An 18673-nucleotide genomic window follows, 5' to 3' on the forward strand; every position below is an offset into this window, starting at 1 on the left:
TAAACTGCTGTTACTTTTACTTCATTTTGAATGTGAACTTTACAGAGCATACTGACTTTACATTCACTTTCATTTTATTTATGTCAGAAATATTGTTTCAATAGCAAATGCCCATAGATTGGCTTAAAGGGACAGTCAACACCAGAAATGTTGTTGTTTTAAAAGATAGATAATCCCTTAATTACCAATTCCCCAGTTTTGCATAACCAACGCAGTTATAATTATACACGTTTTACCTCTGTAATTACCTTGTATTTAAGCATCAGCAGACTGCCCCCTTATTTCAGTTCTTTTGACAGACTTGCATTTTAGCCAATCAGTGCTGTCTCCATGGTAAATTCACGTGCATGAGCTCAATGTTATCTATATGAAACACATGAACTAATGCCCTTTAGTGGTGAAAAACTGTCAAAATGCATTTAGATTAGAGGCGGCCTTCAAGTTCTAAGAAATTAGCATATGAACCTTGGTTTAGCTTTCAATTAAGAATAACAAGAGAACAAAGCAATATTGGTGATAAAAGTAAATTGGAAAGTTGTTTAAAATTACATGCCCTATTTGAATCATTAAAGTTGTTTTGGACTTGACTGTCCCTTTAAATATATAAGGCATTTAGGAAAATGTTGTGAAAAATCCTATGTTTACTGTCCCTTTAACTAAAGTTCTCTTAAAATAGCTGAAACTTTGCTCTTTTCCACCCGCCATTGTGGTGATAGGGTTGCATTGCTTTTACAATGTCGTCCCACAAGACTTTCAAGATCAAGCGGTTCCTTGCTAAGAAGCAGAAACAGAACAGACCTATCCCACAGTGGATCCGCATGAAAACCGGAAACAAAATCAGATATAACTCCAAGAGGAGACACTGGAGAAGGACCAAGCTCGGCTTGTAAATATGGTTGTTTGGTTGCAGAAACATCCAGTGGGTTCTTTGTGAAGACATCAAACATCTTGTGATAAAAATTGTCATCTTTTTGTAGCAATATATGCTGTTTTCATTGGAAAATAAATGAATATGTAAAATAATAAAAAAAAAAAATAGCTGAAACTTTATTTTGTTAAGGTTTGCAGCAATTGTTTTTCTTTTAGAGTTTTAAAATATTAAATGTAATAATAAATGTAATAATAAACCATTCAGATTTTAAATGGTGGTGAATTTTACCTCATTTTCATACATTGACAAATAGATTTAAAAGCTCACATACATTATAAAGTTCTTGCTGTGTTACATAGTGATAGCATCATCTATGCAAATTAATGCAAACTGTGAACTTTTTTTCAGTTGGCAGTTTAGACATAGTTTTTAATATTTTCACATTTCCAGTAAGCTTATGTTTTGTATAAAGCTAGCATAAAACGAACACAGACAACACTAAAATAACCTACGCAATCAAAATGTATTCGTACAGTTTGGATCACTGGAACAAATAAAAATAAATTTCTAAATGCAATACTGTAAAATGATTTACAAATTATAAAAAAGAACTACATCTCCCATGAACCATAGCTCCGACGCAACGTACACAAACACAGCAGGAGGGTCACGGGACTGCTGGATTGGATTCCTTTAAACCATCCAATCAGTGTAGTAGGATTCTTGTCACGTGTTCGTATGTAGTTTCGGTGCTGAATTTGAATCTGCGGGGCAGTTTTCGGATCGTGCTTTGAGCAGTTCCGGTATCAGAGGTTAGTGAATTAGTTACTGACCATCTTCGGCCTTAGAGTGTTATATGCATATATTGCAATCTGAATAATTGTGTGATCGAGTCGGACTTGCAGGTATATTAGCTCTAACACTTGTAACCGTCTGCGTTATGGTTGCAGCATTTTCGGGCAGTCAGTGGTTTGATGTGATTGTTCTTTAAGTGTGTGTTCTACACAGGTGCAGCTTTTGGGACAATAACCTTGTATAGTATTATAAACTGGTGTATGTTCTTGAAAATGTGTAACGGTAAATTCGAGTTTATATCTTTATTGAAAATGACTGTATGTGTATATGTGTGTGTGTATATATATATATATATATATATATATATATATATATATATATGGTATTGCTTATTGATATGTAATGCGTTATGCATTTTGTCAATCTATCACTTTAATTGCTGAGTTTGAAACCTAAAAAGCAATAAGAATCGTTAACAGATTCCCCAAGCATGGTATAATGTGTTTGTGTGAAATGTAGTGCAAGATTTATCATGAGGCTCATACCCTGATCAGTTGCAGGATCGCTTATTTGAGCCTGCAACTGATATTTATGAAAAAAGCGGTTTAAACCACTACTTCATAAACTCTCAACAGTGTGGAATTGGTGGATGAAAATCACACCAGATTAATTTGATCGGGGTGATTGGCATGCCTTGCTCTCACGCAATTTGTTGCGTAAGGGTAGGGGGCGCATTGCACAAGCATTCACTTTTGCAATGTTAAAGTGATTGTAACATTTCTTAGTGTACTGAACAGTTTATACAATTAGACTTCAAAACAGGGGCACTTTCATTCATGACTTTTTTTTAAGACCCTTTATTTGTAAAATATTTACCGTCTAGTGATGGTAAACATTGTGCTCCTCCACCTGCACCTCTTTATTTACCTGAGGGATGACATCTGGCTTCTTCCTATCAACGATTGGAAGAAGCCGGATTAGTCATCTCTCAGCTGTAGTCCGTACGAGATGCGGGCGGAGGAACAGCACAATGTTTACCATCACTAGATGGTAAATATTTTACAAATAAGGGGTCTTAAAAAAAAAATCAATGAAAGTGCCCCTGTTTTGAAGGCTAATTGTATATACTGTTCACTACTCTAAGAAAATTTACAATCACTTTAAAAGGATATGAAACCCAATCCTTTTTCTTTCATAAATCAGAGCATGCAATTTTAAAGTGATGGTAACTTTTAAAATTTAAGCCAGATTCTAAAAATATAACTAATAAGTAGTCAAGTTGCTAACTTTGTTTTAAAAGCTCAATTGGGTATTTATATTAGATAAATATTACTATAGTATCGAGGGAACCGTCTGCTCCGCCCCCTTGTTTTTCCTTGTTTGTGCACAGCGCGTTCCACCCTCTCTCTGCGTATGCATGACACACTGCTGACTCTGCAATCTGAGCTCCGTATCTGATGAGCTGTGGGCACTAATTCATACAGGTAGCCCTCAGTTTACGCCGGGGTTAGGTTCCAGAAGGAATGGTTGTAAATTGAAACCCAGTTTATAATGTAAGTAAATGGGAAGTGAGGGAGATAGGTTCCAGGCCCCTCTCAAAATTGTCATAAGTAACACCTAATACATTATTTTTAAAGCTTTGAAATGAAGACTTTAAATGCAAAACAACATTATAAACCTAATAAAATAATCACACAACACAGAATATAAATTAAAATAAGGTAAATGGGGGGGAATTTTTTTTTTGCTAAACAGCATTATAAACCTAATAAAATAATCACACAACACAGACTTCACTTGCATTTGTCTGCAAACAGTTCTTTCTATGCATTCCAATCTGGACTAATTTATAGACAGGACGATCTTGTTCCTTTGAAATCTACTCGATAGAAATAGGGTATAGTGGCCAAGCGCTAGAACAATCCCTAAGCTGTACACAGACAGACGGCCTAACCAACCCCCAAAGGGATTATATGGAAATAAAGATAGTGTGTACAGCGCTAAAAAGGCTAAGGGATAAATATAAACACTGAGGTGGTATTAAAAGGTTTTAATAAGGAAAGGGATGTTAAATCCCTAAAAACAAGTGCAATCAAAGGCTAGACAAATAAAAACTAGATGATAAATCTAGATACTAAAAGACTAACAGAAACAGCTCGCAAGGGGGACTAAAAATCGGAATTATGTGGCTAACACTAGATTCAGATATCCCTAAGAGTTAGGTATAGCTTAAACAATAAAAGTGTGTAAATAAACTTTGACAGAGTAATGCACAGTTCAAACTAATATACATAAACTAAAAAACAGCAATAAATTATGAACAATACAGTATAGTGTACCCGTGCACTGCAGTGCAAAAAAAGGCACAGAACAGGTGAAAAATTGTGTAAAAATAGTGTGTATGATTGGAGTGAAAACAAAAATATCACAAGGAAAAAATACAATACAAAATCAGTGAAAGAGTCAATGAAAAAATCACTCCATAATAATGCTGTTCAACAAATGTTAGTGAAAAAACAAAAGCAAAGGAATGAACTCTTGATATTAAAACTAGTAAACGTTTAAATTCCGTTTTTAACCCTCATGTAGTTATTCCAGAGGTTTTTCCAGTTCCTGATGCTATTTCAGATGTAATTTCTAGGGAATGGAATAGACTGGGTACCTCTCTTACTCCTTCAAGGTTTAAGAAACTGTACCCTTTGCCGTCTGTTAGATTGGAGTTTTGGGAAAAGATCCCCAAAGTTGATGGGGCCATCTCTACTCTTGCTAAACGTACTACTATTCCTACGGCAGATAGTACTTCTTATAAAGATCCTTTTAGATAGGAAACTTGAATCTTATCTAAAGAAAGCTTATTTATGTTCAGGTCATCTTCTTAGGCCTGCTATTTCTTTGGCTGATGTTGCAGCTGCTTCAACTTTTTGGTTAGAAACCCTAGCGCAACAAGTATCAGATCATAATGTGTATAGCATTAAGTTAATTCAACATGCTAATAATTTCATTTGTGATGCCATTTTTGATATCATCAGAATTGATGTCAGATATATGTCTTTAGCTATATTAGCTAGAAGAGCTTTATAGCTTAAATCTTGGAATGCTGATATGACTTCTAAATCAACGTTGCTATCTCTCTCTTTCCAAGGTAATACATTATTTCAACTGTCACTGGGGGGAAAGGAGCTTTTTTCCTCAGGATAAAAAAATCTAAGGGTAAATTTAAAGTGAAGGTCAATTTTATCTAAATGCAATACACCCATAGAAACCTTAACATCAACGTATTACAGTCGCTAACTTTATATTTCAAAAAAATTAGTCATTTTCAAATAAAACAAATAAATATAATACCTCCGTTATCGATATTTGCCCCTCCCCTACCACACTTCCTTATTTTTCTTTAGTGACGTAGCTATCGTTCCTACAAGTTCCCTACGCTCGTGCACAACAACCTTTTTGAAATGCGCATGCATATTTTTCACTGTGTAGCGCATGCGTTTCCTTTTCAACTGTTACGCAATACTGTTAGTCACTCACTCGCTCGTATCCAAAATAATGAGAGAGCGGACTACGCATGCGTGCTTCATGCACGAGCATGACGGTGATGACGCTCACATTTTTTATACGCATGAGCATAATTGAGTAATGACGCTATAGAAAAGGGGCAGGACGCCACGGGGGTAAAAAATAGATTGGATAGAACATATTAAAAAACTGTCAATCAATTACGGCAATATGGCGGGCGGATAATACAAGTGACACAGATGCGATTTAAAAGGTAAAAAATCCAACTTTTATTATTAGTTATAAAGAATTTGATGACTTAACATCATACTTAATTTAGCTAATCTTGCTAAAACTGTTAACCACTAAGCCAGACTTGACCTTCACTTTAAGGCTGCTAACCGTTTTTCGTTCCTTTCGACAAAATAAGGAACAGAAAGCTGATCCTTCCCCTAAGGGAACGGTTTCCAATTGGATGGAAGCCTTCTTCAGTCTGGAACAAATCCAAGCCATTTAAAAGGTCTAAATCAGTCCCCAAGTCCGCATGAAGGTGCGGCTCTCATTCCAGCTCAGTTGGTAGGGGGCAGACTAAAATTCTTCAAGGATGTTTGGATCAATTCAATCCAAAATTATTGGATTCAGAACATTGTTTCTCAAGGGTACAAAATAGGTTTCAAAGTAAGACCGCCTGTGAGAAATTTCTTTCTTTTACGCATTCCAGTGAACCCAGAAAAGGCTCAGGCTTTCCTGAAGTGTGTTTCAGACCTGGAGGTATCTGGGGTAATTGTGCCAGTTTTTGTTCAGGAACGGGGTCTGGGGTTTTATTCAAATCTGTCATTGTCCCAAAGGAGAATTCTTTCAGACCAGTTCTGGATTTAAAAATTTTGAACCGTTACGTGAGGATTCCAACATTCAAAATTGTGACACTAAGGACTATTCTGCCTTTTGTTCAGCAAGGGGATTATATGTCCACAATAGACTTACAGGATGCATATCTTCTTATTCCGATTCATCCAGATCACCATAAGTTCCTGAAATTCTCCTTTCTAGACGAGCATTACCAATTTGTTGCTCTTCCTTTTGGCCTAGCGACAGCTCCAAGGATATTTTCAAAGTTTCTCGGTGCCCTACTCTCTGTAATAAGAGAGCGGGGTATTGCAGTGTTTCCTTATTTGGACGATATCTTGGTACTTGCTCAGTCTTTACGTTCTACAGAATCTCACACGAATCAACTAGTGTTGTTTTTTCAAAAACATGGTTGGAGGATCAATTTACCAAAAAGTTCTTTGACTCCTCAGACAAGGGTAACCATTTTAGGTTTCCAAATAGATTCAGTATCCATGACTTTGTCTCTAACAGACAAGAGGCGTCTGAAATTGGTTGCAGCTTGTCGGTACCTTCAGTTTCAATCATTCCCTTCAGTAGCTATGTGCATGGAGGTTTTAGGTCTCATGACTGCAGCATCGGACGCAATCCCTTTTGCTCGTTTTCACATGAGACCTCTTCAGCTTTGTATGCTGAATCAATGGTGCAGGGATTATACAAGGATATCACAATTAATATCCTTAAATCCCAATGTTGGACTATCTCTGACTTTGTGGTTAGATCACCATCGTTTAGTTCAGGGGGCCTCCTTTGTTCGTCCAACCTGGACTGTGATCACAACAGATGCGAGTCTTTCAGGTTGGGGAGCTGTCTGTGGATCTCTGACAGCGCAAGGGGTTTGGAAATCTCAAGAGGCGAGATTACCAATCAATATTTTGGAACTCCGTGCGATTTTCAGAGCTCTTCAGTTTTGGCCTCTTCTGAAGAGAGAACAGTTTATTTGTTTTCAGACAGACAATGTCACAACCGTGGCATATGTCAATCATCAAGGTGGGACTCGCAGTCCTCAAGCTATGAAAGAAGTATCTCGGGTACTTGCTTGGGCGGAATCCAGCTGTCTAATTTCTGCGGTTCATATCCCAGGTATAGACAATTGGGAAGCGGATTATCTCAGTCGCCAGACTTTACATCCGGGCGAGTGGTCTCTTCACCCAAATGTGTTTTTTCAGATTGTTCAGATGTGGGGGCTTCCAGAAATCTGATGGCTTCTAACAGGAAACTTCCCAGGTATCTGTCCGGGTCCAGGGATCCTCAGGCGGAAGCAGTGGATGTGTTGATACTTCCTTGGAGTTATCAACCTGCTTATATCTTTCCGCCTCTAGTTCTTCCAAGAGTGATTTCCAAAATCATAATGGAGAGTTTGTTTGTACTGCTGGTGGCTCCAGCATGGCCACACAGGTTTTGGTATGCGGATCTTGTTCGGATGTCCAGTTGCCAACCTTGGCCACTTCCGTTAAGGCCAGACCTTCTGTCTCAAGTCCCTTTTTCCATCAGGATCTCAAATCATTAAATTTGAAGGTAAAGAGATTGAACGCTTAGTCATAGAGGTTTCTCTGACTCTGTGATTAATACTATGTTGCAGGCTCGTAAATCTGTGTCTAGAAAGATTTATTATCGAGTTTGGAAGACTTACATTTCATGGTGTTCTTCTCATAAATTCTCTTGGCATTCTTTTAGAATTCCTAGAATTTTACAGTTTTTTCACGATGGTTTAGATAAGGGTTTGTCTGCAAGTTCCTTGAAGGGACAAATCTCTGCTCTTTCTGTTCTGTTTCACAGAAAAATTGCTAATCTTCCTGATATTCATTGTTTTGTACAGGCTTTGGTTCGTATTAAGCCTGTCATTAAATCAATCTCTCCTCCTTGGAGTCTTAATTTGGTTTTGAAAGCTTTACAGGCTCCTCCATTTGAGCCTATGCATTCTCTGGACATTAAATTACTTTCTTGGAAAGTAATGTTCCTTTTGGCCATCTCTTCTGATAGAAGAATTTCTGAGTTATCTGCTCTTTCTTGTGAGTGTCCTTTTCTGATTTTTTTTCATCAGGATAAGGTGGACTTCATTTAAATTTTTACCTAAGGTTGTGAATTCCAACAACATTAGTAGAGAAATTGTTGTCCCTTCATTGTGTCCTAATCCTAAGAATTCTCTGGAGAGATCTTTACGTTCTTTGGATGTGGTAAGAGCTTTGAAATATTATGTTGAAGCTACTAAAGATTTCAGTAAGACTTCTAGTCTATTTGTTATCTTTTCTGGTTCTAAGAAAGGACAGAAGGCTTCTGCCATTTCTTTGGCATCTTGGTTAAAGCTTTTGATTCATTATGCTTATTTGGAGTCGGGTAAATCCCCGCCTCAGAGGATTATGGCTCATTCTACTAGGTCAGTTTCTACTTCCTGGGCTTTTAGGAATGAAGCTTCTGTTGATCAGATTTGCAAAGCAGCAACTTGGTTGTCTTTGCATACTTTTACTAAATTCTACCATTTTGATGTTTTTTTCTTCTTCAGAAGCAGTTTTTGGTAGAAAAGTACTTCAGGCAGCTGTTTGTTTGATTCTTCTGCTTATAATTTCAGTTTTTTTTCATTATAAGATTTAAACTTTTGATTTGGGTTGTGGATTAATTTTTTAGCGGAATTGGCTGTCTTTATTTTTATCCCTCCCTCAATAGTGACTCTTGCGTGGAGTGCCACATCGTGGGTATTTGCTATCCCATACGTCACTAGCTCATGGACTCTTGCCAATATGAAAGAAATGAATTTATCATGTAAATTCTTACATAAAAATGTTTTCTTTTATGTAATTGGCAAGAGTCAGAGACCCACCCTTTTTATGTTTATGATTTTTTTGTATAAAGCACAATTATTCCAATTCCTTGTTGATGCTTTCGCTCCTTTCTTATCACCCCACTTCTTGGCTATTCGTTAAACTGAATTGTGGGTGTGGTGGGGGTGTATTTATAGGCATTTTGAGGTTTGGGAAACTTTGCCCCTCCTGGTAGGAATGTATATCCCATACGTCACTAGCTCATGGACTCTTGCCAATATGAAAGAAATGAACTTATCAGGTAAGTTCTTACATAAATTATGTTTTTATGCATATGTTAGAAACCTGCAACTAAAAGTGTGAATAAATACAGTTTTGAATTAAATATTTTAATAAACAAGTTTGTAAACAATGTTTGTGATTTCCCCCCCCCCCCCCAAACGCTATAGATGTGCATTTGGTGGTTTTGTTAACTGTTCAATGCAGACGTAGGAGGCTGCTTTAGCTATTCAGCTCTTTTCGCAGCCGAATATCCGAAGGTCTGTGCAAATGCAGATCTTAGTGTGCTTCACTTACACGAGAAAATATTCAGCTCCAAAAAGATCTGAATACCGAAACCAGCTTCCTACTAACGCATTCAGCAGTGAACAAAACTGCTGAATGCCCATCTCTAGGAAAAAGATAAAAATAAGGGCCTTTCAGTATAGTTATGTAATTTGTCCTTTACCCATGAGCCTCTATGCAAATAAATGGACATTGAAACGTAGCTTTTATAGGGACTTTGAAACATCGTGTATTGGGGGTCTTTGCCCATTTCAGTGGCATGTTATAAAGAGTATGTATATATGTTTAGTGCATTGAAATTGATGTATTTCTATAGTTAAAAAAAAAAAAAAAAAAAAAAAGTGCTTAAACGTTAACCCCCAAGACATGTAATTTGCCTTTTCAAACGGTGGGTCTTGAGTGTTTCTAGGGCTTAAAGGGATAGTCTACTTGGAATGTTTTGTTTTAAAAGATAATCTCTATTACCCATTCTCCAGTTTTGCATAGATACGGTTATATTAAAGGGGTAGTAAACACCCAAAATGTTGTTGTTGTTTAAAAATCTAGATAATCCCTTTTATTTACAATACCCCAGTCTTGCATAACCAACACTTTTTTTATATAAATATCATTTTTACCTCTAATTACCTTGTATCTAAGCTTCTACACAACGCCTCCTTATCTTAGATCTTTTGACAGACTTGCATTTCAGGCAATTAATGCTGACTCTGAAATAACTTCACGTGAATGAGCACAATGTTATCTATATGAAACTCATGAACTAACACCCTCTAGCTATGAAAAACTGTCAAATGCAGAGGCGGCCTTCAAGGGCTTAGAACTTGGCATATGAGCCTACCTAGGTTTAGCTTTCAACTAAGAAAAAAAAAGCAAATTTGATGATAAAAGTAACGTAGAAAGTTGTTTAAAAATTACATGCCCAATCTGAATCATGAAAGTTTAATTTGGACTTTACGATCCCTTTAATACACTTTTTACCTCTGTAATTACCTTGTATCTAAACCTCTGCAGACTGTCCCCTTATCTCGATTTACTAACTTGCTTTTTAGCCATTCAGTGCTGACTCCTGCATAACTCCACAAGTAAGCTCAATGTTATCTATATGGCACACATGAACTATTACTGTCTAACTGTAAAATTCACTGAGATAAAAGGTGGCCTTCAAGGTCTTAGAAATCAGCCTAGGTTATTAGTGCAGGAGGAAGAGGGCCCTGCTCCGGAGAACTCAGTCTACAGGTTTAGGGTGCAGAGACATAAGGTTGGGGTAGCTTGTTACATTGGTTGTAGTTGCAGCAGTGAGTCAGGCAATTCATGTATTAGTTTGGTTAGGATGAAAGATGGAGCAGAGATGGTAAGCCTCTCTGAATAGGTGAGTTTTCAAGGAGAGTCTGAAGCTATACAAGGTTGGAGACAGTCTTATGGAGCCGGGTAGAGAGTTCCAGAGGACAGGAGCAGCATGTGCAAAGTCTTGGAGACGGGAGTGGGAAGTAGAGATAACAGGAGTGGAGAGACGTAGGTCAGAGGTTGATTGATGAGGACACGATGGAGAATATTTCACGATGAGAGGAAATAGTTGGGAGTTAGACTGTTGAATGCTTTGTAAGTTAAGGTTAAAGGGACACTCAAGTCAAAATTAAACTTCAAGATTCTGATACAGCATGTAATTTTAAAGGGACACTCAGGTCAAATTAAATTTTCATGATTCAGATACAGCATGTAATTTTAAACAACTTTCCAATTTACTTCCATTAAAAAAAAAAAAAAATGTGCACATTCTTTTATATTTACACTTTTTGAGTCACCGGCTCCTACTGAGCATGTGCAGGAATTCACTGACTATACGTATATGCATTTGTGATTGGCTGATTGCTATCACATGGTACAGGGGAAGTGGCAATATACATAACTTTGGAATTTGTTAGGAAAAAATCTACTACTAATGCTATTGTATTGTCTTATCTTGCATTTGTTGATTATGCAAATCTACCGTGTTGACTGGTCCTTTAAACAACTTTCCAATTTACTTCAAATAACAAAATTTGCAGTCTTTTTATATTTACACTTTTTGAGTCACAACTCTTACTGAGCATGTGCAAGAATTCACAGTATATACGTATATGCATTTGTGATTGGCTGAAGGCTGTCACATGATACAGGGGAAGTGGAAATAGACATAACTTTTCAATTTATTTAACAAAAATCTACTACTCATTTGAAGTTAAGACTAAGTGCTTTTGCATTGTTTTAGCATGCATTTGTTGATTATGCAAATCTACTGTATTGACTGGTCCTTTAATACTTTAAATTGTATTCTGGAGTGTATGGGGAGCCAGTGTAGAGACTTGTAAATCGGCGTCGGTAGTCTAGCAGAAGCATTCATAATAGAGGGAGGAGAGGCAGTGTTTTGGAAAGCCATTTAGAAGTAGATTGCAATAATACATGCATGACAAAATGAGGGAATGAATAAGTATTTTTGTAGGGTTTTTTTTTTTTTTTTTTTTTTCCTTTTAGTAAGGAAGGGACGAATTCTGGAAATGTTGCATAGGTGTGAACATCAGGATTTGGTAAGTGCTTGTACATGTGGGTTGAATGTGAGTTCTGAGTCAAGTGTGACCCCCAAGACAGCGGACCTGGGGTGAGGTCTTGAAAATAGAGTCTCCAACATCAGAGAAATGTCAGGTGTTGGATGTCTCGAAGAGGGGGGGGAATAAGAAGCAGCTCAGTTTTGGACAGGTTGAGTTGGAGGTAGTGGGAAGACATCCAAGAGGAAATTGCAGAGAGGCAGTTGGAAATCTGGTTGAGTAAAGAGGGAGAGCGATCAGGAGAGGAAAGATGAAAGAAAAAAACGCATTAAACACATATAGTAAAACACTTTATTTTCTTTTTCTTTCCCAACTGTTCCTAAATCCCTTTTTTGTATTGCACATGGAAAGATTTCTTTCCAGCACTAACACTATTTCCCAGACCATGCACCCTAAAATGAAAGATAAGAAACCCCGGCTATCTGACGCACTAAATGAGACACAGAGCGAATGGGCAATCACGAAAGCAGATATACAATTAATGGTGAATCAACACTCAGATTTTTTTTTTTTAAACCTCAATTTGAATCCTTGAAAAGCCAGATGTTGTTGAGTTTATCGGTGGAAGTTAGACAATTCGCTAGCATATTAACAGAGGCAGAGGATAGAATATCAGTAATTGAGGACACGCTCAATAATCAATCAGAGATAGTATCAGCACAAGATGAAAAAGAAGAAAAAGCTTTTGAATGCTAGAATAGATGATCTGGAAGGCCGTTCCAGACGGAATAATGTAAAGATTGTAGGCCTCCCTGAAACAGGAATTTAAAGATACATTACATTTTGCTGCATTTACTTTACCCCAAATTTTAGGTGTCGAGCAACAGAACCTCCCACTAAAGATCGAAAGAGCTCATAGGATGGGCCCTCCTAGGGGCAGTGCCACTGGAAAAAACTTTAATAGACCAATTATGGTCAGATTTTTAGATTTCCAAGATAAAATTAACACCTTGCGATTATATAGAAAATGGAAAAATTGATAGTGGGGGGGAAAGCAGAATTTTGCTTTTTCAAGATTATTCCAGTGACACTGCAGCTAGGAGAAAGGAAATGGGCCCCATTTTTTTTTTCCCAAACAAAAGGCTAAGATATTCAGACTATTATGTAAAAATCTTAAGCTTCATGATATATGGCGCATACAACATCCTCTCACTAAAATGTTTACCTGCGATTCTAAAGCTTTTGGCTCCCTTTCCAGGATAGACTTTTTTTATTATCAAACTAATTTTGTAATTTAGAAGTGAAAACCAAAATACATAAGTATTTCTGATCACGCGATTGTAGCACTAGATATCTGGTTAAGACCAAGTCAGAGAGATGGAAGGGCTAATTTCTTTTTCCCTAAATTTCTATTAAACAATGAGGATTTCTGTGATTGGTTGACACAAAAAAATGGAGAGATTTTAACTCGCTAAATAAATCTTATAGAGTAAAAAAAATAGATTTTTTGGGAAATGGTGAAAGCTTGGCTAAGAGGCGAGATTAAAGCACATATGATAATAAAAAAGGCAAAGGCGAGGGAGACTCGGTTGTCTAGTCAAGTGCGGAATGCATATAGCAAATATATGAATAAGCCTAGCAAAAATGTATGGGATAAATACAAACTAGCAAAACTTTAGAGACCTGTTTGTTAAACAGAAAATATCCTGGGAAGAGTTGAAACTAAATGCAATTTATAAAGGCCAACATGGAATATCGGCTAAATTTTTATCTAGACTGGACAAAGCTAAAAAAATATAAATATATATAATAGAAGCTATATAAAATTTTATTTTTTTTATAGGAAAGAAAACGAACTCCACAGCTCTTGCCAATGTTGGTTTATTTGAGCAAATCAGTGAAAGACGGTCACAGTGTGCAAGGATTAGATCTGGCGCGTTTCCCGCATGCTCACATGCGCTTCATCAGAGATCTGATATATATACATACAGCTGGAGTAATGGATATGTATAAGTGCCTTCTGGCACAAAGTGAAGCCACCTAAAGCCCCACAAGATCTCATAATTGTTTTAAATAGTTCTATTATCAGAGAGGATGTTATGGAAGCTATAGAACATGCTAAATGCAACAAAGCCCCGGGCCCAGACCAGATACCTGTAGAAATGTATAAAATACTAAAAATAGAGATGGTAGACATTCTAACTAATCTTTTCAATCACTATTATATTCATGCACAAAAAAAATTAATTTTTTTTGTGGCATCTAATATAACGTTAATTCTGAAAAAAGATAAAAAATCCTCAAGATCCAGGGTCCTATAGACCCATCTCTTTGCTCAATACAGACTATAAGCTATTAACACATTATTGCTAATAGATTGCAATTATGTCTTGAGCATATTATACATGCAGATCAATCTGGTTTCATGACTGGAAGATCTTCTATCAAAAATATTCGTAAAGTTACATTAGTACTCGAATACTATGGGGATAAACTATATAGTAAAGCTCAGACTAATCAGGATACTGCATTAATTGCAGTTGATGCAGAAACGGCATTCAACTCAATAATATAGGACCATCTGTACACATCCTTAGAAAAATTTGGATTTTCAGGGCACTTTATTCAATTCATTATGATCATCCAATTTCTTCTATATTGATCAATGGTAGCCAGACAGACAACTTTACGCTGAATAGGGGAACTAGGCTGCCCACTCTCGCCGTTACTATTTAATATTGCTATAGAACCACTTGCTATTCTTCGATTTAAATCTATTTTTTGTTCTCCTAAGCAAATGCCTGTTATTTCTTCCAGTAGAAGAATAGCAAATGGTTCTATAGCAATATTAAATAGTAATGGCGAGAGTGGGCAGCCCTGCCTAGTTCCCCTAGGCATGGCTGCCCACTCTCGCCATTACTATTTAATATTGCTATAGAATATTTTTCCAGTTGAATGGTACTAGTGCCCTTCTAATTTAAGAAATGGAAGTAGGAGGGGGGACTGGGGACAGAGAGGGTTTCTGTTGTGTGTTTTTTGTGTTTCAGTGGTGTATGAAATATAAAATACCCCAACAGTTTATGTGGATTTTCTAATTAAAATATCTCACAGGGCCTCCTAATAAAAAAAAAAAAAACACGCGCACACACAAGGATGGATGCAATTCTATAGTTCAGGTTATAACGTGGTTAATTAATTAGACTAAGGCATCTGCTTTTTTTTGTCGAGATATGGGAGATGATATGGGAGATGAGGAGAGATGATATGGGAGAGGGGGGGGGGATTTGGGTATCAGAATATAAGTGGTACTGGAATCCAAAGGAGGCTATAAGTTTTCCAAGGGAGGATGTATATAGAGAGAGAAAAGCAAGGAACCCAAGACAGAGCCTTGCAGTACTTCAACTGAGAGGCATAGAATCACAAGATATGTTAAAGGAAACTGAAAACGAGCGGTTTGAGAGATATGAAAACCAGGAGCGGGCTGTGTCTTGGATGCCAAACTAATGTAGTATTTTTAGGAGGAGGGGATGGTCAATTGTGTCAAAGGCAGCGGACAGGTCAAGAAGAATTAGTAAGGAGTAGTGGCCTTTTGCTTTAGCTGATAACAGGAAGTAAGGAGTGAGTTGTGAGAAATTAAGTGAGCCGGTTATAGACCAGTCGTTCCAATAATTTTGAAGCAAAGGGAAGTAAGGAGACTGGTCGATATTTAGAAGGGGTGGAGGGGCCAAGCAAGGGCTTGTTTAGGATTGGTATGATTTTTTTTTTTTTTTATTCTTCTTATACATAGTACATAATACAAAAATTATATCTGATAGCATTCTCTATATATAGGTTAATATAGCGAGGATCACAAGTGGAATGAAAATAAAGAGGGTGTTAAACATATTGTCAGAGAATGTAAAAGGAGATGGAAGGAGAGAGGAAAGATTGAGGGGGGGGGGGGGGGGGGGAGAAGGGAGGGAGGAAAAGGTAGGCTCTTATGTATGAGTAATATTCAAGTTGAATGATCTTGGAGGAGCTGTCTACAGGCCTCTGCCCTAGGGTACCAATTAGGACTAAATAAATTGGACCAGTTCTCCCAGATCAATTCAAAGAGGTCAATCTTATCTAGAATAAAGAACACATTTCTTTCTATGGAATAGATATAAGCCATGATATCCAGGACAGAAACCCAGGACGGGGGACCCTGCTGTTTCCAGGCTCTAGTGATCGCAAGTCTGGTGGCTGAGAAGAGGTGTATATACACATGTAGCTCTGCTACTTGGGGAGGGAATGTAAACCCGCGTGTAATAGTGCTGTTTCTGGGGACTTCGGGACATGAATACCTAATCTGGCTAATAGGATGTACACCATGTTCCATAGATGTTTGAGTTTGGTGCAGCCCCACCAAATGTGAAGGGAATCGCCTGGTTGTCCACAGAGTCTCCAGCAATGGGAGGTGGGAATTAGTTTAAGTCTAAAAAGTCTCATGGGTGTGAAGTACCAGTGAGAAAGCAGTTTGTAGTATGATTCAAAGAGGGTCGTGCAGTGTATGGCTTTCGCCGTGAGATCAAAGGCCCTGGACCAAAGGAGCTGAGGAAAGCATAAGTGTAAGATATCTTCCCATTTCTTTATATGAGAGGCCTTATCGTTTGGGGTTGCCCCCTCCACAAGCAGGTAGAAATGGGACAATGGTTTGCAGATTTTTCTGCCTTTTTTCCACATAGTTTCCCATATAGTCAATGTGCGGGGAGGTGACGGGGTAAACCCCCAGGATCTTAATATACTCTTAAACCGAGTGTATTCAAAGCATAACCTGGGAGAAGAAACCTGTGAACCGGCAAGTTGGGTCAAGGGTAGGTAGGGGCCTGGCGAGTGGGACGTCATTAAGTCAGAAACCTGGGAAAGACCCAAGTTAGACCATGCATTAGGGTGTGAGTCGGGGAGACCTAGAAGAAGACCAGTGATGAGTGAATAGGCGAGGGATGAGGGGCTACCCCCGAGTAGTGTCTCAATTTATCCCAAGAATATAAGCATTCTCTTATTATACAATTCTCAATATTTAGATTGCGTCTACAACGGGGAGGGATCTTAGTTCAGTCAGGAGGGGAATGTAATTTTCACAAATTAATTGCGCTTTGTCAGGTGAAATGAAGATTCCTAAATGTTTAATGTTGTCGTGCTCCCAGTTAGTCATAAGTTTGTATTAGGGCCCGAGTATAGTCTGTCGGGAAGCCCCTAGAATAATACTCAGTCTTTGAAGGGTTAAGCTTATAATATGACATGTCACCAAAAAGTTTCAGCAGGATTGGTATGATTGACACATGTTTGAATGTATCTGGAAAAGTGCCAACAGTGAGATTGTTTAGAGATAAGTTGGGGTAGGTGAAGCAAAGAGAGAGGGAAGGAATAGGGTCAAGTGGGCAGGTTGTGAGCCAAGGATAGGAGTACAGAGACGTCTTCCTCTGTTTTAGTGTCGAATTATACTGTGAGACTACGAAGTTTGCTCTCCATCATTTCATCCCTCTCTTGCCCAGAGGATTCAGTTGAGTGGAAAAGTCTGAGATCCAAGTCATTTAAATTCCTACAAGATAGCAGTTTTTTGGGGGCTTGCAAAGATGTAGTAGCTAGAGTAAGAGAGAAAGTTAGTAGATGGTAGTCAGAAAGGGGAAGTTGAGGAAGTTGGAAACGGCACAGATTAGTGAAGACTAGGTCTATGGAGTTGCCTTCACAGTGGGTTGGAGTTGTTGTCCACTGGGAAAGGCCACAAGAGGTGGTAAGGGATAGAAGTTTAGAGGCAGCAGTCATGTTAGGATTATCAACGGGTATGTTGAAGTCCCCTAAAATGAGAGAAGGGACATTACAAGAGAGAAAATGTGGAAGCCAGGCTTCAAAGTGGTCCAGATATAGTGATGCTGGGCCAGGGGGCCGGTAGATAACTGCAACACGAAGAGCTACAGTGGAGAAGAGGCAGATAGCATGAACTTCAAAAGTTGAGAAGGAAAGAGGGGGGTGAATGAATACAGTAAAAAGGTACTGTGTGGAGAAAGGAGAATTCCTCCTTCCTATCCTTGTTTGTCTCCTGGTCTGAGAGTGTGACCGAAGTGCAGGCCGCCATAGGACAGAGTGGCTACAGCAGTTGTGTTAGAGGAGGAAAGCCACGTTTCAGTGAGGGCTAACGGGTTAAGTGAATGTGAAACTTATAGGTTGTAAATAGATGTAAGTATGCATTCCAAAGGGCACAAGAGAATTGGGGTGTACTAACAGAGGTGCAGCTAATGAGGTTTAGAGGGTTACTTGGCAAGGTGTATGAGGTGTCATTTGGGGTAGTGAATTGAGGGAAGCAGGGGATGGACCTGGGTTAGGTGAGGCATCCCAGCTGCAAGAAGAAGAAATATGGTAAGCAAAGGAGATGAGAATGTGTCTTATGCGAGTTAAAGTTTGTGTGTTGTAGACAAGGAGAAATATGAATTGTCTGAGTGCTGTTTGTGAAAGGAAGAGCTGTGACTTTAAGGAGAAGGGAGGAAAAGGTTAATGCAGACATTAGAAAGTGTAGCATGTTTGCAGTTAAAGGGACACTGTACCCAAATTTTTTATTTCATTATTCAGATAGAGCATGCAATTTTAACTTTCTAATTTACTCCTATTATCAAATTTCATTCTCTTGGTATCTTTATTTGAAAAGCAAGAATGTAAGTTTAGATGCCGGCCCATTTTTGGTGAACAACCTGGGTTGTCCTTGCTGATTGGACAGCACCAATAAACAAGTGCTGTCCATGGGTCTGAACCACAAATTAGCT

At 38.1% G+C, this 18673-nt stretch overlaps 2 protein-coding genes across 2 annotated transcripts in view; both read left to right on the forward strand.

The window, feature by feature from the left end:
* The first annotated feature begins 689 nt into the window (after positions 1–689).
* On the forward strand, positions 690–1036 carry LOC128664981 (60S ribosomal protein L39). The gene has a single exon (XM_053719761.1). It carries the CDS (start codon positions 735–737, stop codon positions 888–890), a length of 156 nt encoding a protein of 51 aa, XP_053575736.1. The 5' UTR covers positions 690–734; the 3' UTR covers positions 891–1036.
* Positions 1037–1606: 570 nt separating this feature from the next.
* GTSE1 (G2 and S-phase expressed 1) overlaps positions 1607–18673 on the forward strand; it is a 160353-nt gene continuing 143286 nt past the window's right edge. The window contains exon 1 of the mRNA XM_053716605.1: positions 1607–1683. The gene's annotated coding sequence lies outside the window, so the exon portion shown is untranslated. The remainder of the gene's footprint in view (positions 1684–18673) is intronic.

The sequence above is a fragment of the Bombina bombina genome, chromosome 6, assembly GCF_027579735.1.
Source record: "Bombina bombina isolate aBomBom1 chromosome 6, aBomBom1.pri, whole genome shotgun sequence".
In the NCBI taxonomy this organism is placed as follows: domain Eukaryota; kingdom Metazoa; phylum Chordata; class Amphibia; order Anura; family Bombinatoridae; genus Bombina; species Bombina bombina.

Excerpts from the sequence above, each read along its gene's own strand:
- LOC128664981 (XM_053719761.1), top strand. The coding sequence starts at position 735 with ATGTCGTCCCACAAGACTTTCAAGATCAAGCGGTTCCTTGCTAAGAAG.